Source organism: Microtus oregoni, unplaced genomic scaffold (genome assembly GCF_018167655.1).
Source record: "Microtus oregoni isolate MIOR12 unplaced genomic scaffold, Mior012 000109F_ref0000275, whole genome shotgun sequence".
NCBI lineage: Eukaryota > Metazoa > Chordata > Mammalia > Rodentia > Cricetidae > Microtus > Microtus oregoni.
In genome coordinates, this window is record NW_024544727.1 from 269176 (window position 1) to 294678 (window position 25503).

The window sequence follows — 25503 nt, forward strand, 5'->3', positions numbered from 1 at the left end:
ACACTCAGCTCTTCTCTCTCTGCCATTGTTTATACTCCTGGGGACATCTGAACAGCCTCCTGTCCCAAACCACCCTGCATCCTGCCTCTCCCCAAGCCAGAGCAGCAAAACAAAGAGGCCACCTACCTGAGGTCTCCCCCAAGATCCTTGGGGGCTGGATATCTTTCCCATTGTTGCTGGGACTGGTGGAAGGCTCTGTTGTGCTAACCCCAACAGGGGTCCTTTTCCAGGGATCTAGGGACTCAGTGACCCCCTTAGTCTGCAGTGTCATGGTGGTGGCCGTGCTGGCCGTGGTGGTGGTGGTGGTAGCCACAGTTGTCTTCCGTGTTTGCAAGATGGAGACCGTGGTGGGGCCGAACCCACCAGGGAAAGTGTTGGATTCTAGGGCTTCCTCATCCCCCGTAGGCCCCCAGGCTATGAATTCTGTCTCTGTCGTGGGCCTGCCACCACGAAAGTCGAAATCATTGAACTCTGCATCATGCGTGTGTCTCCTGCCCCGCCTGAGGAGGCTCTGTTGCTCTGCAGTGCCAGCGGCCACCATGGAGGATGAGGCCGATGCAGAAGGGAGGGAAGGGCTGGATCCGGTGGCAGCTGGGGGCTTGGTGAGTCCCCCTTTGGGTCCGAGGGTGGCCACCTGGTCCCTGGGCCTGTGGGCCCTCCGAGCACGGGGAGTCTGCATCTGTATGGGCCCGTGCGCACGTTCGGCCCGGGCAGAGCGGGGACTCCAGGCTGGTGTTGGTAGCCTTGTTGGGGGTCCGCTTCGCAGACTCCACAGCCGCTGTGGCCTCTGTGGGCGTGAGAGAAGCCGAAACTCAGGCCCTGGGCCTAACGAATCACAGGACGGGAAGTCGACTACAAGCTGCAGCATGGCTATCAGTATCCAGGCATGGCTTCCGAGAGAGCGGCCGGGCCATCGGATGGACATGGAGCTGAGGAGAGAGAGCAGAGTAGTCAGCGGACAGTGGGGCAGCAAGATGGCTCTGCCCAGGGCCATCTCTAACCCCACCGGATGGGGGTAACTTTTGGTTGTAAAAAGAGCTCATCTGAATCTGGAAAAGACCCCAGAAGCCTCTGGGCTGGCTCAGGCGCATGCACTGTGTTCCTCTACAGTGGTCACTATGTGTTGGAGACAGCTGCTTCCAGCTCAGGGACCTCTTGGATGGTAACCTAAGAGCCCCCTTCTATGGCATGGGACACGGCCACCAAAGCCCCCTCCTCCATCTTGCCCCTGAAGACTTGCCCACAGTGGAGGTGAGGCTCCAAGAACACAAAAGGTACAGAAAGTGATGAGAACATCTGTTCCCAGTGGCCAGCTGACTAGGCCTCAGGCTCTGGGAGGCTGCAGGAGGCAGAGGGGAGGGGTCTCCCCCTAGAGTGCAGGGTTTGCTCCACCCTTCCCAAACCCCATGACCCTTTAGTCCTCTGAGCTGAGCTTACGCCTGCTTGCCCTCCACCTGGACACAGCCCAGCAACGCTCCTTCTGTCTGGCTTTCCCTGGGTGTCGCTCTGGGAACTCGCTGCAGCTCGGGAAAAGCTGGAAGCTTCAGTTCTAGGTGCCTACTCTGTTGACATTTCCACCCCTCCTGTTTATCTCTGATGCAGATGCCCTTTGGAAATTCTCATCTTCAGCTGGGGCTGGACTGAGAAAGACCAGACTGAGCACAGCCAATCAGGAGTGGAGTCTGATGGGAGCAGGTGGGAAACATGATATCCGCTTGTCTGGGTCCTGTTGGGACCATCCCTGTCCTGAGTCCATGGGCAGCTCCACTAGCTGAGCCCAAGTCCCCTCTAGACCCAGGGATGCTGTAACGGCACACGGAAATCCAGAACAGAACGCAGACCCACACAGCCGGGAGTGGAGGATGTAGCCCACGCGCTCCTCCTTCCCCCAGCGTAGGTAATTGAGGACTGATTATAGGTGCCACTCAAAGTCAGTTCTCATCATCAACTAACTTCACATCTGAAAGTTAGAAGGAATCTAAAACTTCCCCAGAGGCTGCTGCAGGGAGAGATGGTGCGGGGTGTTAGGTACCCTGAACCACCAGCCTCCACAGCTGTGCCTGCCAGGCCCCGAAACGCACGTGGGGTTGTTTATCTTTATACGGCGTCACGTGTGTGCGTTTTAAAAAGTGACTGCATGTGTCAGGGTGTGCCACTGTACGGGCGTGTGAAGCCCACGTGGATGCGTGTGCCGGCAGGGGGTGGAGCACATCCAGGTGGGTGTGCGTGAGTGCCGGATGTGACTGCTCGTGCGTGAGAGTCTGAGGGAGTCAATTTGTGAGCTTGTTTGCCGGCGTGAGACTGAGCATGTGTGGGCGTACTGCTGTATCTGCGAGTGTTCCCCTGGGTGTGAGAGTCAGTGTGCAAGAAGGTACCACTATGTCCATCTGTGTAATTATTTGTGTGGGTATCCATGTGTCTTGGTGACTGTGTCTTTCTCTGTATCTCTCTCTGGGTCTATACATCTCTGTCCCCAAGTGTGGGTCTGTGTCAGTGTGAGCGTGCAAGCTTGCCCTTCAGTGGATGGAACTGTGTTTATTCAAGGACGTGCACGATGTTTCTCAGCCTGTACTGAACCCCACGTGCCTGAAGCTGAGACCACTGATGGTTGGGAAGGAGTTGGCCCTTGAGAAAGAAGCTTGAGTTCACTGGGACTAATTAGCAAAAAGCACCGGTCTCCAAATAATAAGGCCCGGCTTTTTTAATCAGAATGAAAGCACTTCGCCGTCTGAAGGAGGAAGAGCTCATTAGGCTGATGCCTCTGGGCTCTTTCTACCTCTGTGATGTTACTCTGCACGAGCAGCCAAGCTCCAGCAGGGACAGGGTTGTCATCACTGTGAGCAGAAATCTAGGTCAGTGTGAGACTCCCCTGCATACTTGGAAGGGCCTCTTGGAGCTGCAGGTGACCCTGTAGGGACAGAATGGTGAGAACCCTGGGTCTTTCTGCCTGCATATCTGGAGAGGTGTCTGCTTCCCTGTGAGTGAGATGCCACTAGGCCAGCTTGTCGTGGCACCATCAACCAAACCCTACATGACTCTACAAGTCTCTAACAAACCTTACCAGGCCCCTCAGGGCCCCCTACCCCCCACTGGGTCCCACCAATTCCCTCCAGATTTCACTAGGACCCCAGGTGCCTCCAGGACTCATTAGACCATACCCAAATTCCATTGGAATATTCTATTACTCTCCAGGTCTCAACAGATCCCACCCAGACTTACCATATCCCTCTAGGCTCCATTTGGCCCTACTAGACTCCGTCAGACCCCAGCAAGTCCCACCGGGTCCCAAAAGGCCTCACCAGATCCTTCTAAGCCTCTCCTGGCCCAGTTAGCACCCTTGCCCTCATCCCAGCTGCCCTAGAGAACCATCCAGACCCCCCAGCAGTTCAAGCCCTATCCTAGATCCTTCTAGTACTCCTAGGCCTGTGCTGGGCTCTCCAGGCTTCATCACACCGCACCGGAACTCAGTAGTTCCCTCCAAATTCTGCCAGAAGCCAGCAGGCCCCATCAAGTCCCCCTAGATGTCTCCTAGCCCCACGGGGCAGGCCGACTGGGAAGCGGGAAAACAGAGCTGCCTGCCGTCAGTACTCTGAGAAATATTGCCCCAGGAAATTAAAACCACAGCACCTAAGCCTAGGCCTGCCTCCCCGGCATAACTTCACACACAGGATATTTCTGTGATTTTTCACCAATCATGGGCTGTAATTGGTAACCATAGAAACCTTCTCATTTCCAAGACACCCAGCTGTTATGCAGAAAACCCAACCCTGGCAATGGGGTTGGGGAGGCGGCGGATGCCCTGCTCCTCCTCAGCCCAGCAGATTGCTTTTAAAGGGCTGCATTTGCTCAGAGGGGAAATAGAGGGCAGTGCGGGGGAAGCAGCTGTCAGCTGGGACAAGGGCCTGCCCCACTGGACAGTAGAGTGCTGGGCCCTGCATGAGACCTGACCTCATGGCAGTAGGTCTGGTCTGCAGGGGACACCCCTGGACTGGTCTTCAAGAACCCCTATAACTCTACAAGGGCCTTCTCTCCTTATTCCTCCTGCAGAACCACGGGTGTTCAGTACAGAGTTAGGGGTTTTCAGACATGCTCTGATACAAAATGAAGCCGTTAGCAGAGGGCTCCACCTCAGGAAGGCACCGAGGCATTGTCAGCTGTCTGACATCCTCCCAGATGACAGGAGGATTCGCAACATGCTGGCCTACCCTACCATCAAGTACCAGTGCCAATGGGCCACATGTTCACCCAGGAGGCCACGTAGAGTTTCCCCAAACTCCGGAACATTTCAACTGGCCCTTCAAATGTGTCACCCGCTTCATTCCTCAAGGTCACCAATAGCAATAAAGATGGAACACACCAAGAGCTGTGGTCGCTGCTGCTGCTGTTGCTGGGAGACTAGGACACACACACACACAAACACACACACACACACACACACACACACACACACACACACACACACACGATGGGTGTGTGAACTGGCCTGTCTGCTGTAGAAAACAATTTGGTGACCCTTGGAAAATCAGAGCTACCACTAATGTGGCAAATACAGTCTTTAAGGTACATACCTGGACACTCATGTGTATCATGTGACGCCTCACAGTAGCCCAATGCAAACACCCCAAGCATCACCCAACAGATAAGCACATGGGACACATCCAGACACAGAGTAGCATTTGATCCCCGAAAGGCAGGAGGTACCATCCACACACAAAGGCAAAGGAGCCAGGAGTAGGGCCACACATAGATGGAAGACTCGGCACGATCTCTGGGTCTGCCACAGATGGAAGATGCCCACCTTCCAGTGGCTACCACAGAGTACAGGGGAGGGACTCTTTGGGAGGGACTGCCTACTGGAGGGGTTCTTTTGGGGGTGACGGAATGTCCTGGAATTCATTGCAGTGGCAGTGAGACACCGTATGAAAACAAAACCGTTGGACCATGCACTCAAAGGCAGGGAACGTAATGGCATGTAGATTACATCTCAATAACAATAAAAAAGGACAGGACTCGGAAGCGAGTGTGTGTAAGTGTTCTGGGGACTGATGTGGACACTCTCTGTGACCTCCTAATCCTGAGCCCTGTCTGCAAACCGGAAGGCCTGAGCCAGCCTTCTGAGTCACAGGCAAGGTGTGTGGATGCTGTGAGACTCAGTCTGTGTGGAGCGGGCTCTATGGGAGTCCCTAGGACTTAGGGTCCCTCCTGGCCTCATGACATTCACCTCTTGCTCATCTCCAAGGACACCGTGCAAAGGAAAAGCAGAGCCCGCGAGCTTTGCACACCGTTGCCTCCATCTGCCTTTATTTTCTAGTTTGCAGCTCCTTGCTTCTCTTCCTTTTAAATTTTTATTGAAATCACTTTTCCCCAAGAATGGTTTAATAAGATTCAGTGGATTGAGGTTCAATTCACTCCCTTCTATATAGTTTCTCCACTGAAGAAAATCACTGTCATTTAAGAGAGACATAGACGTCTCTTCACCCACAGTCATACCCTCCCGGGAACCCAGATGTGGCAGCGTGTGCTCCCGGAAAGAGCAGTTTCCTCTCGATGGGGCTCACAGTCAAGGGGAGTGGGAAGAGTGAATTCCTGGTGTCGTGTGGCCAAAGCCACCTCGAACACTGCAGGTAGAAGTCAGAACTGCCTAGAGGTGGCGGGTCCAGGCTACTTTTGTCTCAGAGCCCACTGCAGGAGCCTGCCTGCACCAGCTGTGTTACCCCAGATCTTTACCCTAAAGTTGCTGTAGAAGTTAGCCAGAGCCCAGGCTTGTGGATCCTTTTCTGGGAGGCCCTGTTTCCTCACCACAAACACAAGGTAGGTAGTGTGGAGTCTGAGGTCCTCCCTCCCTTCAAACCAGACCCAGCCTTTCACTATCAGCAACTTCTCAGCCAGGCCAGGAATGATCAACTCAAGGAGCTGGAGTTACAAAGACAACGGCAGGGAGACACGGGCACCTGGTCAGCCTTGTGTGAGGCAGTCCTCTCTCATGCTTGATCAGAACGCCCCTTCACCTGGGGCTCAGCTGGGATGGGGACATCAGAACCAGGGTCCCACCCCAGACACTTCCTGGCTTCTCCCCACTTCTGTGAACTTTCTAAGAATGCTGTTCACCTCAGAATACTTGAGATTCACACGGAAGCTGCAAGGGAACGGTGCGTTCTGAGGACTCTCCTCCCAGTTTCCCCTGATATGACACACATCACCGACTCCCCCTGTCACAATCTCATGGCTGCTGGCTCTAGGCTGTATTCCAATCTTGTTCGTTTTGGTTTAGGAGCTTCCCAAGATCCCACCTAACTTGGTGTGTAGTCTCTGACTTCCTGAGGGTACTTTTAACTTGACAGTGCTTCTGGATTTTGATGAGCTTCATCTATGGGCCAGTGGGGAGCTACAGATGTCCCTCAGTTGGGCTATGGGGCGGTGGAATTGGAAAGGGGGACCACTGAGGCCAAACACTGCTCCTATTGCAGCAGAACATCTTGGCAAGAGCAAAGATAGTCTCAGATGGTGGTCTAGGCCTTGGCATTGCAACCTGCTACCTATACAAGCATGGACAGTTTACATAACTGCTCTGTGCCTCAGTTGTCCTGCCCACAGAGCAGGCTAAATTCGAAAAGCTCTTTAAAAGGTACCCAGGGGTACTGTGGCAAGTACCGCTGGCTGCGTTCTTTGTAGGTGCCCTGGGGTCCTGATTTCTCCACTGCTCTCCAGTAGCCAAGCAAGCTCGAGCCCTGCTCCTTCCTGGGAGCACACAGCGACTTTGGGACGAGGGAGATATGGCTCCAGAGCCTTCACAGGTGCTTGAGGGACACTGATGGGTAACAACACAGTGGCGTTCTGGTTGCCTGGGCAACATGCCCGCGAGCGTTCTGGAGGCGCAAAGTGGTGAAGCGGTGAGAGCTGTGGGTGGGCAGGACAGTGGGTGGTGATGTTCTCAGTCCCAGCAATGGGGCGTCTCCTTCTGTGTCCACAGCTGATCCCTGGCTGCTGTGTCCTCCCTTACAGAAGTTCCACAGTGAGACAGGGAGTCTCCTTCTGTGTCCACGGCTGATCCCTGGCTGCTGTGTCCTCCCTTACAGAAGTTCCACAGTGGGACACAGGGCCTGCTACCTTCTGAAGTGCCTGTAGCTCTCCCGGACGCCCTTCTGACTCAGCTCCTGTCACATATCCCCCGTCACCGCTGCACTAGTAGGCTGCTAATCTACACAGCCGCCTGTTACACACCTTGAGCCTCCCTCTGTACCTGGGACAAAGTCTAGGTCAGGTATCCCAGGATGAACTGACTCACACGCAGGGTTAAACCCTCATGCCCTCTCCATCTCCCCGGAGGCACAGAACAGACTTGACACAGTCACACACAGATGTGTTGGATCACGTCTGCAGTCCAGCAATCATATAATCTCCAGGAATCTCAGAGGGCCAGGGAGCATGCTATCATGGCAGAGTTACAGGCCCTAAAAAGCCCTCCTGGGCATCGTCATGGGACTGATATGTCGGGAAGCTCCCACACTCACCCAAGGACCTCACTTTAATCTCATTTTCAATCTATTCTCAATTAAAGATACAGCATGGCAGGGGGGCAGCATCAGGAGACAGCAGCGGGGCCAAGTGACGAGGCAGATACTCCAGGAGAACATGGGTACAAGCAGACACACAGGCGGATCACAGAGCAGCTCTGAGCGCGGTGGACCATCTCCCAGGCAGGGATATCTGGTTGGGAAGATATTTGGGGAAGGTTCTAGGCCGTCATGCAAAACATGAGAGCCACAGCACCATGTGTATCTAGCGACAGCAAGCCAAACGGCAGAGGGCTGCGTGAGGAGAGAAAAGACGGCGGGATCCTAAAATAGCTGGCCCAGAGACTGAGCAATAGCGGAGTGCCAGGCGCAGAGCGCCGAGTCTCCTCTCACCGTGCCTTCGTCTCATGCTTTGGTAACCGAGAAGAGGAAGCACCGTTACTCTCATTTTGCAGGGGGAAAAACAGCAAAAAATAGTAGCTGGGCCTCTCAACAGGAATGTGTCTTAAAATATGAACTAAACGAAGCAGTACGTAGAGAAATAAGCAGTCTGTCCTGGGAAGGACTTGGGCTTCTCGGAGGTCCATGGTCCCTGCTGGACTGGAAAGTAAAAAGTTCTCCCAGTTAGCTGTCCATACCTAAAGCCACTGCTCCGGGAGGCAGCATGGGAGCTCCTTATTAATAATGCCAACTTGTTACCTGTGTCTAAAGCACTCATTGGCCTCCCCTGTATCATCTCGGGAGTTTTCTAATTTAGTTTGGTAACAACTGTTACATTGTCATATGCAAAGGCCACCAAGGCAGCCAGGAACTTGTTAAACTGGCAAGGAGAAAAAATGGAGCACACAGACAGTCGGTCTCAGTCCCCGAGCCCCTAGCACCTACACAGAGAGGGGCTGCCACGGGCTAACATAGAGTTAGGTAGTTGTGAACCGACAGCTACGCCACAGTGTGTCCCCAGGTCAGCCAGGGTGAGTCCACAGGTCTCTCCTGGCATCTGCGGGTGTGGCAGTGGTGGCGGTGTTCCTGCGGAGGGCCTATAGCTGCACCAGCTGGAAGTGAGAAGGAGATCCTGGAGTCTCGCTGTGGCACACCTTGGCCCCACAGCAGTTGTGCTTACCACCCAAAGGCAGACAGTCAAGTCAGTGATGAGAAGGGATGAATAAGTGAGGGGGAAGGAACAGACAGGCACCCCACAGCCTTCTCCTGGTCTATAGGCCACACCTATCCACACTGCCACCTTAGAAGTCTGCTCCAGCCGTGAGAAGAAACTGAGAAAATAGTCTCTCCTCTGAGGTCATGGTATAAGAAGTTTCATGTAGTGACATGGAACAAAGGCGGGATAGGAACTGAAGGTAGGGAAAGGGGAGCAGAGGGAGGAAATAGGGTGAAAAGGCAGGAGAGACAGTGCAGAGATGGGGGACACTGAAGAGTCAAGGCAGGCGCTATAGAGACAGGGGGACACTTCAGAGACAGGGGAGACAGTGCAGAGACAGGGGAGACAGTGCAGAGACAGGGGAGACACTTCAGAGACAGGGAGACAGTGCAGAGACAGGGGAGACAGTGCAGAGACAGGGGAGACACCGCAGGGGGGGTAGACTGTGCAGAGATGGGGGAAGTGCAGAGGCGGGGGGCGGCAGTGCAGAGCCAGGGGGCAGTGCAGAGGGGGATAGTATAGAGACAGTAGAGACAGTGCAGAGGTGGGGGGACACTGCCGAGGTGGGGGGACACTACCGAGGTGAAGAGACACTATAGAGGTAGTGGAGACAGTGCAGAGATGGGGGAGACACTGCAGAGGTGGAGGAGACACTGCAGAGATGGGGGAGACACTGCAGAGATGGGGGAGACACTGCAGAGGTGGGGAGACACTGCAGAGGTGGAGGAGACACTGCAGAGGTGGGGGGACACTGCAGAGGTGGAGGAGACACTGCAGAGGTGGAGGAGACACTGCAGAGGTGGAGGAGACACTGCAGAGGTGGGGGGACACTGCAGAGGTGGAGGAGACACTGCAGAGATGGGGAGACACTGCAGAGATGGGGGAGACACTGCAGAGGTGGAGGAGACACTGCAGAGGTGGAGGAGACACTGCAGAGATGGGGGAGACACTGCAGAGATGGGGGAGACACTGCAGAGGTGGAGGAGACACTGCAGAGGTGAAGAGACACTGCAGAGATGGGGAGACACTGCAGAGATGGGGGATACACTGCAGAGGTGGGGGAGACACTGCAGAGGTGGAGGAGACACTGCAGAGGTGAAGAGACACTGCAGAGGTGGGGGAGACACTGCAGAGGTGAAGAGACACTGCAGAGGTGGGGGGACACTGCAGAGGTGGGGACACTGCAGAGGTGGAGGAGACACTGCAGAGATGGGGGAGACACTGCAGAGGTGGAGGAGACACTGCAGAGGTGAAGAGACACTGCAGAGGTGGGGGAGACACTGCAGAGGTGGGGGAGACACTGCAGAGGTGAAGAGACACTGCAGAGGTGGGGGGACACTGCAGAGGTGGGGGACACTGCAGAGGTGAAGAGACACTGCAAAGGTGGGGAGACACTGCAGAGGTGGGGGAGACACTGCAGAGGTGGGGGAGACACTGCAGAGGTGAAGAGACACTGCAGAGGTGGGGAGACACTGCAGAGGTGGGGGAGACACTGCAGAGGTGGGGGAGACACTGCAGAGGTGAAGAGACACTGCAGAGGTGGGGGGACACTGCAGAGGTGGGGGACACTGCAGAGGTGAAGAGACACTGCAGAGGTGGGGAGACACTGCAGAGGTGGGGGAGACACTGCAGAGGTGGGGAGACACTGCAGAGGTGGGGAGACACTGCAGAGGTGGGGGAGACACTGCAGAGGTGGGGGACACTGCAGAGGTGGGGACACTGCAGAGGTGGAGGAGACACTGCAGAGATGGGGGAGACACTGCAGAGGTGGAGGAGACACTGCAGAGGTGAAGAGACACTGCAGAGGTGGGGGAGACACTGCAGAGGTGGGGGAGACACTGCAGAGGTGAAGAGACACTGCAGAGGTGGGGGGACACTGCAGAGGTGGGGGACACTGCAGAGGTGAAGAGACACTGCAGAGGTGGGGAGACACTGCAGAGGTGGGGGAGACACTGCAGAGGTGGGGGAGACACTGCAGAGGTGAAGAGACACTGCAGAGGTGGGGAGACACTGCAGAGGTGGGGGAGACACTGCAGAGGTGGGGGAGACACTGCAGAGGTGAAGAGACACTGCAGAGGTGGGGGGACACTGCAGAGGTGGGGGACACTGCAGAGGTGAAGAGACACTGCAGAGGTGGGGAGACACTGCAGAGGTGGGGGAGACACTGCAGAGGTGGGGAGACACTGCAGAGGTGGGGAGACACTGCAGAGGTGGGGGAGACACTGCAGAGGTGGGGGACACTGCAGAGGTGGGGAGACACTGCAGAGGTGAAGAGACACTGCAGAGGTGGAGGAGACACTGCAGAGGTGGGGGGACACTGCAGAGGTGGGGGGACACTGCCGAGGTGAAGAGACATTATAGAGGTAGTGGAGACAGTTCAGAGATGGGGGAGACACTGCAGAGGTGGGGAGACACTGCAGAGATGGGGGAGACACTGCAGAGGTGAGGAGACATTATAGAGGTAGTGGAGACAGTTCAGAGATGGGGGAGACACTGCAGAGGTGGGGAGACACTGCAGAGATGGGGGAGACACTGCAGAGATGGGGGGACACTGCAGAGGCACCAGCATTGCCAGTCTAGAGGTCTAGGTCAGGCCAACTCCCAGTGTTGGAATGGTCTCTGGAGAGTGGTCCAGAGGAGGCCTGTGGTTCAGACAATGGTTTCCTTGTTGCTATCGGACCTGAACTGCTGATGGAGACATCACTTCTTCCAGACAGTGTGGGCAGAGGACAGCAAGAGTTGGAGAAGTCTTCTTACGTGAGGCTCTCAACACCACTGTAGATTTCCGTCCCCTGATTCAAGGGTCCCAGGTCTCCTTCACTCTTATGCTCTAGTCTCATCTCACTCACACATGACCCAACATATCCACCTCTGTAGACCAAGAACATAGACACACATACACATGCAGACCTGCAGTCACAGGGCCAGACACAGGCAGGTGGGATATACACGCATGCACACACATGTTCACACCGCACATGCATGCACAGGCATACCATCCATGCGCAGGAAATGTGTGCAAACACAGGCTCATACACGTGCACACAGACAAGCGAATCGTGCTCACACACACACACAACATCGCTAGCCCATGCACACACTGTCCTTCCTCATCATCCCCCTATCTCCTGGAGCCGCAGCCATGACAGCATCCCCTCTGATCACCTCCCTGCAGCATACTGTCTGCAGAGGTCTCCCGGAGGAGCATCCAGAGCCCAGCGGGAATGCTCCATGGCATAAAGCTGCCGTGACAGAAGTCGGCTGGCATGGGGACAAGATGTCGTCATTGGGTAATGACTCCTCCAAAGATCACAGTGGAGCTGAGCCAGCTGTGTTGCCCAGGAGCTGTTCCCCTGGGATCGGAACTGCCAGGTTCCTAGTGACGCTGTCTGTGTTCCTAGGAGGTAGGTGTCACGGGACTCTTTCTGGAAGCCTGGAAACCAACAGCATTTCCTAAAAGGCCCAGGTTTCTGGGAAGAGACAAAAAGCAGGAGGAAGACTAGGTCTGGCTGACTAGAGGCCAAGGTGGATGGGCCTGGAGACCCCCACTGACCTGCACCAACACACCTGAAGTTTCAGGCTACAGTAGGGGCAAGCTTCCAGCGCTTCCTGGTCCTGAGTCCCTCCCTGGCCACCTCTAGCTTCTTTCATTATGAATTTTTCTAGAAAGGGTATGATATCATGATCTGGAATGTTCCTGTCTTCTGAGCAGGTAAGACAGCACATTTTACCTGTAGATGAAGGGGAGACCATTGTCCAAAGTAGCCTCCATCAGGCTGGATTGTACAGCTAGAGCCACAGAGGCCATCAGCATGGTGGCCCCACGTCATGCCCATCTCTGCATGTCACCGGAACCCTAAGTTCTAACACGCTGTCACACTACAAGGCTCCTGGCTCTAGGGTGGCCTTTTTGACAGGGTAGGTGACAAAGGTCAGACTGTCTCCAAGGTCAGGTGGCTCCTGTTGGCACTGAACAGGTTCTAGGTATGGAGCTTAGAACAGGGTCAAATTCCCAGGAAGAAAGCCCAAAGAAAACATCCTGATGCCTAAGCCCAAAGACTGGGCCTCATCTTTGCCATTGAGACACAAGGTAAGTTCTTCCCTGAAAAACCCTTGCTGGAGCCCTCCGTCTGTTCCAGAACGTTCTGCTCTCCCTCCCACTCATTCCTCTGTGACAATGACCACAGAGAGGGGAACCTCTGCCCCTTCCTTCAAGTCATGACTGCCTTAATTTTTACCTTCCCACAAGGGGATTTCTCCCCAGGCCTTCTAGCCTCCCTCAGGCTATCCTGTCCTGGGTAAACTCTTTTCCTCCCAAGTTGACAAGTGAGATCCTGACCCAGATGAACCAGAATGTACCTATGTTTAAAGACAAGCACTTAAGAGAAGGAAGTGACAAGGATGCCCGCAAGGCAGGCTGCCCCAACTCAGTGTCACGAGTGTCTCTCTAAGGACAGGTTAAGACACACAAGGGAGGACAGAGGAAGGCATGTAGATCCACACACCCAAGAGAGGCTCCCAGAAGGAGGAGAAGCCCTGAGATACCTTGATGCTGAGCTGTAGTCTGTAGCTTTAGCCTCTAGACACTAGCCTGACCTCATGCACTGGGCCTGTGTCCCCAAAGTAGGCTCATACTGGGAGCCATGGAACTCTCAGTTCAATAAGGAAGAAAGCAAGGGGAGGATGCTCCCTAGAATCACCTGTGCCCCAGAAACAAGGCTCCCCCACATGAATTAATCCCCGGGAGCCCAGACTGTTATAGGAAGCTTCTCTAGAGAGAAAGGACCACCCTGCAGCTAACTGGACTTGAGTTCTGGTGCCTTTGAGCAAGGCATAGACCACCCCCCCACTGCTGACTAGAAGATCCTTCCTGTCCATGGCTCCTTTTCCACCATGTGTACTCTTGCATCCATGACTGCCAGTCAGTGACCTGGTCTGTAGCTGTCTCCTGAGCATGTGGCCTGGTCACCCTTCACAGTACTGGACAGTACAGGGGCCTCTGAGGAGCCAAGGCAGAGGCATCTGCACCAAATAGTAGAACGCAAGGTTCTGGAATCTTGATTCTTGTTTAATATTAAATAGGAAGGCTAATCACGCGTATTCATCTTGAGTTTTGATACAACTATTCAGCAGTCACTTAAGAAGCACCTGCCATGGTGAGGCGGGTCCTAGAGCTGAGCTGTCATGTCTGTTCCTCTCCTACCCAACTCAAGGCTCACAGTGGACAGGTGTGGGTGGATGGACGGATGGAGGAATGGATGGACAGGTGGATGGATAAGCGGAAAGGCATATGGAGGAATAGATGATGTGTGGGTGAATGCATGGATGAGTGCGTAGGGGGATGCACGGATGGATGGGTGGGTAACTTAATGCATGGATGGAGGAACAGATATGTGGGTGGGTGAGTAGATGGATGGGTTGATTGGCATGTGAATGGATAGGTGGATGATTGGGTAGATAGGTGGATGGACTGACGTATGGATACACAGATGAATGGATGGATGGATGGATAATTAGTGGATGGATGAGGAGTGGAAGAATAAGTGGATGGATGGATGGATGGATGGATGGATGGATGGATGGATGGATGGGTGAATGTCTGGGTAGATCAGGGGCTTACAGTCCCCCTAAGAAAGTGGAGTTTCAGCTTTCGGGATCTAGAAGAAGCCAGTCAGCATGCTGAAGTGTATTATTCAGCTCTTCCAGGGTAAGCCTGAAAGGCTCTTGGTGGAGGGGAGGAGTCTCAAAGACCAAGCAGGAAAGAACACAAGGCAGGCTGAGGCTTGATCTGTGGGGTCTACTTGGGACGGGAGGCTGCCCAGGAAGTTAGAAGAACCCGCATCCTCAGCCCTGAGCAATTGGCTGCTTTTTTGCCTTGCAGGGTCAAGGGCCAGTGCCTGGAGGGATATCTCCTAAGCATTGTCAGTTGCCGCCTGGATTCTTGTCTAACATCTCAGGGTCATCGTCAAGATGAACCCGTAGACCTAGCCCTGAGGGATATTCTCTGGACCCTCAGGTTCAGGCCAGGACAAGTGTGCAGCAATTTCTTGGACCCCTGTGTGCTCAGCACTCCAGGGACAGGGCATAATAGATGACTGAGAGGCAGGGGCATCCTCTCACGTATGCGCTAACTTTGCTAACTGCCCTGTGCACAGCATCCCTAGACCCTACACAGGTCTCGCTGGCCTTGTCCCAGGCTGGTAAGAGACTGCTCTCGAGTGACTGGACATCGTGCAGCTCCAGGTGGACTCCTCTGCCTGGCAGCCTGATGGGGCACTGTGGATGCCTTGCTCCTGGTCTTGGCTCAGTCATTTTCATAAATAGGAGTCACAACATTGTCAACCTCACTCCTAACACTGGGATAGGCCTTCCCCTCCACCCCTGCCTTCGTCGTTAGTAGCACACAGGCCTCAAAACTATATTCTGGGCTATGTCTGGGCTATCTGATCATGGCATCTTGTTTTCCACCAAGTGCCCTTAGATGTTTCTGGGGCTTGCACAAGCATGGAATATTGGACCGCATAGTGAACAGACAGACAAAGTTGTTCCTTCTGCATGACATGGAAATCAGCTCTAGCCAACAGCTCAGAGTGCCGTGAGTGCCCCATGGTCCTGGTGCCTTGGGTGAAGAACTATGCCAACATAAGTAAAGATGCCCCTACATGCCACTTTCCATGTTAAGATGTCTGTCTATTACATACGGCCTGAGTATCACAAGCATTGAGATGGCCCAGGGAGGTCCCACCCTGCTTATGGACCATGTGGCTCACAGCTGTTTAAACTCTCAGTGTCCACATCTGGAGAATGGGCCTGGCATCAAGGATGAGCTCAGGTGAAGGAATGTCCCCAACGCCCAGGACCTGAGGCCTCAACAAGCAGATGGAAGCTGAAGTCTACGTCAAGGTGGGAGTTTAACGCTACGCTGTAGAGAAGTACGGACAGGTAGCATCTGGGAACATGACCCTCTCTCAGGCACCAACCTCCCCTGGCAGACCCTGGGGCAGCCTCTGCCTATGGTCCTACAGCAGTCTAGTGCCCACATGCTGGAACCAGCAGGTTCCCGTATGGATGATACTGGGAAGTCCTGCTTCTGGGGGTGGTCAGGACAAGAGGTCATGAAAACAGGGCCTTTTGGCTTTTGTGATTTATTTACAATAGAGTAGACACTTGTTTCTCCTGCCATTCACAGTAGTGCCAGGTACTGTAGTCCTTGGGAACAAGGTCAGCCCTCTGCCCTCATCCCCATGCTAAGGAAATTGAGGCTCAAGTCCAGTGACAGGCGCATCCCCGTCCCTCCCCATGCCAAGATCTGAGGACAAGCCTAGCATTAAAGTCCCCGCTGCATCTTGTCTCTGTGTGACCTTCCACCAGTATCAGCCTGGGTTCCAAGGTGTGGTAGTAAAGGGTCCCAGGACAGATGCTTCTCCTGACCTGCGTAGAGTCCTGCTCTCCAGGACAGCCTTCTCTCCCATTTCCTGATCCTCCAGAGACAGCACATTGTCCACCTAGGGGCCAGACTACACAAGGCTGCCCTCCCTTGGATACTAAATCACAAGATAGGTATTTTAGTTGCAACAAATTGATTATCAGTGATTAATAGGGCAATCCTTTGGCAAGGGAAAAACAATTTAACCACTTTTATCAGCTGGCTTCCCAACAGTGTGGCCTCTGATTTACTGGTAATTGTCTCTGAAACCTTTCTCGGGGCAGGGAATTCTCTGTGTTTCTGTATCTCTGCTGTCAGAGATGGGTCTGGATGCTCGGTTTCCCTCCACTAGATCTTGGGGACATTCCCTAGAGAAGAAAGTGAACTGTAGACCACAGTCACGGGCCCTCTGTACAAGCTTCCCTGGCCACTCCTGAACGAGGGATGGGGTGCAGTGGGGTCTCAGACACTCAGCCTAAGCCCGTATTCCCACTATGGGCAGTGACCAGGCTCTCTCATTGAAGGACAATGCTCGGCTGGGAAGCACAGTGGATAACACTGAGACTTGGTTTCTCCCACAGAGTGATGTGCCTAGGGATTTTCCACGAGCTTCAAGAGTTGAGATGATCTTAGAGAATAAAACATGAAGAAAAACAGCACATGGAGGCCTTTTCTCACCAGAGGTAACGACTTGTTTGTTTATAGGGAGCTATTTCCCCTAAATAAGCCCGAGAATGGTGGTGTTTGTGCATCTTGCAGGAGCCATTTCACTAGTGGTCCCCAATTCCACTCCACCCCACCCCCATCCATCACCTGCACATGTCAATCTTCCTCCCGTTTCTCCGCTACCCTTCAGCCTGCATTTGGTCAGCACAGACCCTCTGTGTGGTCCTTGCTCCAGGCTTTGGGCATGAGCCAAGATGCAAACTGGCTTTAGGATTAGGGGTGAGCAGGTCAAGGTCCCAAGAGCCCAGAATGCAGACTGGGAGACCCTGGGAAGACTACCTGTCACCAGATGAGGGGTGGCATTCATTAGGATGCTGGAAGTGAAAGAGCCAGCCTCAACCAGGCAGTGGCATTGGCACCAGCTGTCCATAGACACCATAACCCCATACCCATGGTCCTCTCCCCACCTGGCATCTACCTCCACATACCTACCTCCTATCTCTCTGCCCTCCCAAGACCACAGGCAGTGGGGACCCTGTGAATATCTTCATCCAGTAGGGCATAACCTGGCCCTGTCTGATGCCTACTTCTCCACCCTCTGGCCCAGGAGTCATCCAGCCCCTGACACCCTTCTGTGATCTAAAACATCTCAGGGGTAGCCGCTGAAACTATGGCCAGATCCCCTGAAACTCTCGATTAGAAGCTTTCTGTGATTAGCTAGATGTCACCTTCCATCAGGGCTTAGGATCACCATTCACCTGAGTCCACAGCACCCACACACAGTGCTCTGGAAAGGAGCAAGCTGCCTGGATGGATGGATGGATAGATGGATGGATGGACGGATGGACGGACGGACGGACGGATGAGCAGGCTGTGCTCTCTCTGCTACAGAACTCCCCTGTACCAGGCCTGCAGGAAGCCCTCTGTCTTCTCCCAGGAACATCCACGTGGTCTTTGTAAACCAGCATTGATCAGTTGCTGGCCCAGACATCTAATCTAGATGAGGCCATCCTGCTCCTGAAGACCCAAACTTCTCCTCTAACAGCTCCTATCTCTTGGCCAGTCCTCTGCCTTGATAATTCTGCCATGCTGCGGGCCGAGCCATCAGGATGTCTGCGCATATGGAACACAGGAGTGCCCCATTCCCTGATCTGGGCTGATGCTGCCCAGCAGGTCGCCCACAGTGCTCTCCTCTTCAGTCCCATTCACCACCACACCCCCTCACCCCATAGCTTCAAACCCCAAGAATCACAGGGAATCGGTATACCGCAGTAGACAGAGGGAGGCAGGTGTGCCTGAACCTCCCATGCTGGGTGAAGTAAGGGCCACTCATCGCCAACGATCAGCCAAGCAGCCAGAGTTACAGGACGTGGCAAATCATCCCTGGCTTCCCAAAATAAACTTTCCCACAGAGCCGCGAAGTGGCGGGTGCTCGTGGTAGGTTTCAAGGAGTTTCGGGCCCTTGAATTGACACTCTTGCCATGATCTCTGTTTTGAACATTGAATAACTCTCCAGGTTTCTGGAATGGAGTCTGTAGAGACCAGAAGAAGCATGGGGTCCTTAACACACCGTGGCCAGGGAGAAACCCCAGTGGAGGGAGCAGCTTTGTTTCTGGCTCCACCTCTCCAGTGGGGCTGGCTGTGCTCAGTGAGGGATGGGAGCCTGGGAGTGGGGAATGTAAATGAGCACAGGGCACCGGCTGAAACCAGTGGCACTCTGTCCTGAGCCCTCTGGTGGGATCCCCTGTGTGGAGAGTGGCACTCCAAACTGAGTAGATTCCAGCTCGTTAGTGAGTTTAATTAGTGCACCCATCACGCCTTCAGAGGAAGACGATGAACAACACGTTCCCCTGCCCCCAAAGCAGCACTAGGCCAAGCCCATATCCTGACCACAGCCATACAGTCAGGAACATTCTGGAATCTCAGGGTCCATGTAAACCACCCATTATCCTTTCCGATTCCATGGAAAGATGCTGAGATCACTGGCCTGCAGAGAGAAAATAAATCCCTAATGTGTTCCTTTAACTGAGAAGGTAGGAGAGGCCTGGGCCAGGCCTATCTGCTCTAAGATGGGTTTTTATTTGAACTGCTTACAGATGCTATGTTTACACACTTTTGTGAGTATTTTGTACATGTGCGTGAATGTGTGTACATATGGTTATGAGTATATATGTGTATGTCTGCATGTGTATACATTTGCATGCATTGGCATGATATATATATATATATATATATATATATATATATATATATATATATATAAAAATGTGTTTGTTCACATGTGTGTTAGTATATATCTATTCATGTGATCAGGTGTGTTTATATACATGTATGTCTAGATGTGTACACGTGCATATTCCAATGTATGTCAATGTGTGTATATGTATGTATTTGTTGCGTGAGTATACATGTGTGTGTACATGTCTACTCCAAGTGTGTAAATTAAAATGTGTGTGCTTTTATGTGTGAATGTGTATATATATGTTAGTGTGTATTACATGTGCAAATGTATGTGTTTATATGTTTGTCTTACATTTCATGTATATGTCATAAATTTATGTTAGTATACCTGTACAAAGTGTATATTTATGTATACATATGCATTCATATGTGAATAAGTGATTACATGGATATCTGTGTATGTGTACAGGTGTTTGTGTGAGTGTGCACATGTCTATATGCTATATGTATGAACAAGTATGTGTGTGTGCATGTATGTATGTATGCACATGTTGTACATGTGTTTTATTCATGTATGTATCATATGCACATGTATGCCCTGTATGCATGTGTACGCTTATGTGAAGGAAAAATGCAACTTGGACATGGTTAGGGCTCTATCTGCACTGGATGCAGCTCCCTTGAGTCAGACCAGCTTCAGGGAGGAAGTTGGAGTGGGCAGAGGGAAGCTGTCAAACTGTAACGACACGCATCTCAGCTCAACCCTGGCTCCCCTGCTGCTGCTCCATGTCCTGTGAGGGCGTTAGCACCTTGTGACTTCCTGGGTCAAAACTGGGGAATACAAATGCCCACAGGGATAAAGAACAACAAAAAGGATGAACAGAGCAGGGACTCGCATGACTGTGTCACCGTAGCACACTGACTTCATGCCTTTTGTAACCCCTGTATCCAGGAATGAGATATGGTCCAGCAGGAAGATCTCTGCTCTCAATGCAAGAAAGCCATTCCATACTATTCGGGGAAGCCTGAAATTCACGTATCCTCAAAGATAAAAGTACAAGTTTGGGACACAGGACAGGTGAAGGTGAGAGCCAGTCTACGGGCTAATACCCACCAGGGACTGGCAGAGACAGGAAGGAGCACCTCACCCCAGAGCCTTAGAAGCTTGTGTTGCCCTGAGGACTTCTTGTTCTGGACTCAAGGACTCTAGTGCAACACAGAAAGAACTCTGACTGGCATCAGGCACGTGATTTGCGGGACTTGTTCCACAACCACGTACGCTAACTGAGTTGTGGTGCTGTGACAGAGTCACCAGTAGGGGCTCCTGAGGGCTTCAGTGAAAGAGTCAGAGGGAGAGTGGCTCTTCCAGCCCTCTCAGCAGTCACCAGCTCTCAGCTGCCCCTGCACGGTACTTTCTGGCTCCTCAGAGACGGACATCTGCCACCAACATGTATTTAGGCTGAGCCCAGAGGACACAGAAATCATCCTTCAAAGAAGAGGGTCTTCTCAGCATTGACGTGTCCCAGTGGCTGTCTGGGCCTTTGAAACAACCGATACTTTCTTTCAATTCTGAGACACAGGCTTGCAACTACTAACCAGATATCAGGGTTGTGTCTCAGGTTGACCAGATGGCTGATAAGAGCCACGAATGGTATCTGTGCCTGAAATGGGTAGATTTGATGATCCCATAATAAAACTAATATACTACTAGCACATGTTCTTCATTGGGTCCATCTGTTCCCACCTGGGCAGAGGCAGCACAAGGAATGGAGTCCTGGTAACACAGCCACAAGAAGAAGTTCTGCTGTCAGCAACAGCTTGAAGACAGATCAGCTGCTCTAGCTTGCACTGTGTCTGTTCCCAACACCAACAAACCATGAAATGCTCATTGCTGGCATCTTGAACACCATTTTCAAAGAAACTATCACAGGGAGACATTAAAAGACCCCCAAATAAATGTCCCCGGGAAGGTAGCTACACCAGGGCTTGTTTATATCATTTCTGTCCAACACTTGTTCCATCAAAAGGAGGCCACGGCCGTCCCTGCGGAGAGGCTGCATGGGCAGCATTTAAAATGCAAAGATCTGCTGACTTTTCATAGGAAATTATACAAATGGAACTGCTCTCCCATCTCACGATTGGATTAAGAACATACTGGCAGCACAGAGAACCAAGGTTGTGTCCTTGTTCCCCATGATTTATGAGCCTGGAGCATCTGGCAGCTCCTGGTACTGGACACAATCATACTAGCCACATACCCAGGAAGGCTGGCTATCACTGCTTTGCATGCAGAACAGAAGGGCAAGGGTGCTAGTCACAACCTGTCCAGGGAAGTTCTACCAGAGAGGAAGCTGGAAGCCCAGTTGGCTTTGGTGTTCCACCACTTTTACTCTGGCCAAGGTGGCTTGAGTAACAAAGGCAGGAAAGACAATGGCCTGGGGTGTGGTCTGTAAACCCATTCACCACATCCACCACCGGACCCTGCTGTCCAAGGGAACAGGACTCTATACACCCTTTGCCTTCTTGGCAGCCTCCTCCACAGTCCCAGGTGGAGAAGGAAAGGCCGAGCCAGGAGGCTCAGGCCAGGTGAATCTTAGTTGTCCAATCTCCGTTATCTGCCTGGGTATCTCTAAGCCTTGGTGCTCACCTTCAAGAGACAGAGACAAGCCTCTCTATCTTAAAGTTAAGGCTCAGCTTCTCTGAGGCCTCAGCCAGTGGCTCTGCATCATCATGAAAAGGGTTCAGGGGAAGAAGTCCAAGCAGTGGAGAAGCGCCCCGAAGCAGGACTGCGGGAATGGGTGAGTGTGCCCTGGAGTCTCCCTTCAGCATCAGCCTGACCTCTCCAGCAGCTTGCTAACCAGAGATTCCCCAAACCCACCTACAAAGGCACTGTGACCCCCTAGCACTGGCCTGCCTCCTTCGCCTCCGCCCTAACTCTTGAGCCTGGGAATGAGCTGAGCCTATTGCAGTGAAACCAGACAGAAGTTCATTCAATGGAGAATCGCACTGCGTTCATAACTACCCTCAAAACAACCAAGGTCAGCCACATTCTCACCCTGGGCCCTACCTCATGCAGCAGCTCACTCAGCCCAAGTCAGTTTCTGGGCAGTCAGGCCCTTGTCCCTGTTGCTCCTCCTCCACCAGACCTGGTTTCCTTCACACTCACAGCACTCTGAAGGCGGAGACCTCATGGTCTCACATTACCCTGCCCAGATCTCAGTATGCACCCCAGTTCCTTCAGAAGTGTGGCACAATGAAGGGAAAGAACGGGAGACTCACTGTCAGCCAGGTGAGTCTCAGGAAAGCTGCCCACTCTGCGTGGGGAAGACCACAGGGATAACACAGGGGAAACACGGCCTCTGTTTCTCCTGAACTACAGGAGAGAAAGCAGCTCTGTTAGCTCGCTCTCCTGGGCAGAGGGAGTACCATCTGTCCTTAAAGCACCTCGTATCTCATAGACCCATGGGCACTGAGGGCTTCCCAGGTCTGCTGGACCAGTGTCACTCACAGTGTGATGGGGAAGTCACCTCCCACTTGTAGCTGAGACTCTGATGTGACAGATGGGGCCCAGGAAAATGTTTACAACCATACTTCAGAACTCTGCACAAAAGGACAGCCTGGGCCCATGCTTGCCGAGGCAAATATGGTGCACTCACGGCACAAGTCAGCCCACCTGCTGCACCTCCCAAGGACCACAGACATAAGCTGTGCTCCTGTGGTCACACAGCAGGTGACAGTGAACCCTGGCTCCTGTTCCTTTCCATTTCAAAACCTGGGTCTCCAGCAGTTGATACTTGGGGGTGTCTGGGACCACGAGCTACTGGCTTCTTCTCTCTAATTACCTGAGCCCAGGTGTGCAGCTTCCTGCTCATAGATCTCTGTGCACTATCGGGATGTGAGCAGAGCTTTGGTAGAAGGAAAACCTTTCTTGCTCAGCATGGCTTCTAAGCCTATGTGTATTACAATGCACCTGCTGGGTTCATCTATCTAGGTGTGGGAGGGTGTGGTGCCTGGACCACAGATGGGATCCAGCCGTTCTGCCGGCTAGATTCCCAAAGCCCCCGAGGCAGGAAAATGTCCACTGGGCTTCTCCCCAGACCCCCTGGCTACCTAGACTCCCCAGACGGCTGCACTCTGTGGGGGTGTGTCTGCCACCCTGCCTCCTCTCCTTGGCTGGGGACTGGCAACAGAGATGCTGAGTGAGTGTGGCCCACTTGGCATGCCTCCCTGTCACAGTCTGTGGCAATTTCGCACACTGTCCGAAGTGCCCCAAACACGGGCTTTCCCAAACACTGTGGGCATTTAGCGGGCTGTGGGTTAACAGTGGGGCATTTGATCAAAGTGTCTCAAATAACACTCCGTGTTTGTCCAGTCTAGACAAAGGGATTTTGTATGAGTTTGGCTGTTTAATCTAAAAACTGCACCTGTCTCTTTGATTTATTTAACTCTTCCCCCCAGGATTTTAAGCCAATATTGGGTGCTGGCGAACATTCTATTTCAAACAGAACCTACTCAGAAGTCTATTTTTGCTATATTTCCAAATCCACCAAGATTCTGATGCCAAAGACCCATTATTTAGCTCATATATTGCACAGGTTATATATAAGACAGTAAAATGTAATCCTAAAGAGAAATGGGCCATTTACACTCCCTTCAGCCAAAAGTCCGTATAAAAACACTGTCTAAGAGACACCCAGGATGGAGTCAAGGAGCCCAAGGAGCCATGCGACATTGAACTTCACCATTTAACTGGGATGGCAACAGATTTTTATGTCTGTATAAAAGTGCCAGTGCGCCTGCAAATACAGCTGTTAATCTTCCTCTCCCAGGAAGGCGCCAATGCCCAGCGTCAGCATTGGAAAGTCACCTGACGCAGGGTAGAAAGGAACTAGAGGTCAAGAATGTACCCCCAAACCTGCTCAGTCACTATCTCCTCCTGCTGCTAGCGGTGCACTGAGTCCAACTGTGTCCTTGTCACACAGTGCCTATCTGAGCCTCAGAATGTGACCATGTTTGGGAATAGCATCTTCCAAGATGTGCCTAAGCTAAGACAAGGCCGTGTCATATCGGTACCCAGTGGTGCCAAGGATAAGGTGTGTCCACGTGACTGGGATGCAGGTGTCTAGACTTTGGGTCACACATCACTCTGGATGTTCTGGGAGGAGTCTCTGGATGACACAACACCATGTGTGAAGCTGGTACCTCTCCAGTTGATACAGGACCTGCAAGGACAGAGGGAGGGGCATAAAGGGCTCCCTTCCAGCTGAAATGATGGATTTCCTGCCAGCAGACATGAGTTGTGCAGGCAGCTCCAGTCTTTTTCCAGCTGATGGGCTGAGAATCTTGGGGCTTTTCAGCCTCCCCTCTCATAAGTGATGAGCCCTTTATACACCTCTCTCTTTCCCACCCAATTGTCTGGAGAGAGAGGGAGGGGAGAAGAAGAGGAGGAGAGGGAGAAGAGAAAGAGAGAAGAGAGAGAGGGAGGGAAGACACACACACACGCACACATATGATCATGGTCTGGCAAATGCATTATAAGTTGGAAATGCTGTTGAAGTACATGGAACTATTCCAGGGGATAGGTCAGCTGGAAAAGCACTTTCTGCCGAGACTGAAGACTTGAGCTTGATCCCTGAAATCCACATTTCACTTGTCCTCTGACCACATATGTGCACACACACCACAGCAGCGACCCCCACAATAAATAGAATTTTATTTCACTGAAGACACTCTGTCTCTGGAGTGGCACAACACCCTACTGAATGGTGACAATGGGCTAGCATCTCCAGAGAAACCTGTCACCAGCCCAAGCTTCAAATTCAAAAAAATCCAATAAACAGTTTTTACTGAAAGTGTACAACTTTCACTCCATCAAAAAGTGAAATAAAAAACTGTGAGCTGAGCCATTATTAGTCAGAAGCTGTCCATGAACACAAGCACGTGCACGCACACACACATAAACACACACACACACACACACACACACTCACTCACTCACCCTGGGTATGTGTATTCCTTACAGAGAATCTAGGACACACATGAATGAGAGAAAGCCTTCTGAAGACAGGAAGAGCTGAGACATGAGCCCACAAGACAGGGAGTACCCAGGATGGCCAGTGTTCACCAGAGATGGTGGAGGCAGGAATATTTTCCCCAGCATCTCAGAGGGAGTGGGAGAGCCCACCCTCAGCTCGATTTTGGCATCTAGCCTCTAGAGCTACAGGAGGAACAAACACACAGGGCAGCTCTTCATGATGGCAGTGCCAGTGGTTTGGGACCACTGGGTTGGGTGATCTGAACAAGAATGGCTCCCATAGACTAACAGGTTGGAATATTTGGTCCCCAGTTGGCAAAGCTATTGAGGAAGGATTAGAAGGTGTGGCTTTGGTGGTGGGGGGTGTCACTAGGGGTGGGCTGTGGGGTTTGGTGGTGGAATGTGTCACTAGGGGTGGGCTGTGAGGTTTGGTGGTGGAGTGTGTCACTAGGGGTGGGCTGTGGGGTTTGGTGGGGGGGTGTCACTAGGGGATGGGTGGGGGTGTCACTATGGGATGGGCTGTGAG

General features: G+C 52.7%; 1 protein-coding gene across 1 annotated transcript in view; it reads right to left on the minus strand.

Annotated features, from left to right (window-relative positions):
- LOC121443520 (adherens junction-associated protein 1) overlaps nt 1-25503 on the minus strand; it is a 115685-nt gene that overhangs the window by 61895 nt on the left and 28287 nt on the right. The window contains exon 2 of the mRNA XM_041645270.1: nt 127-929. Coding sequence (XP_041501204.1) covers nt 127-929 — 803 coding nt within the window. The remainder of the gene's footprint in view (nt 1-126; nt 930-25503) is intronic.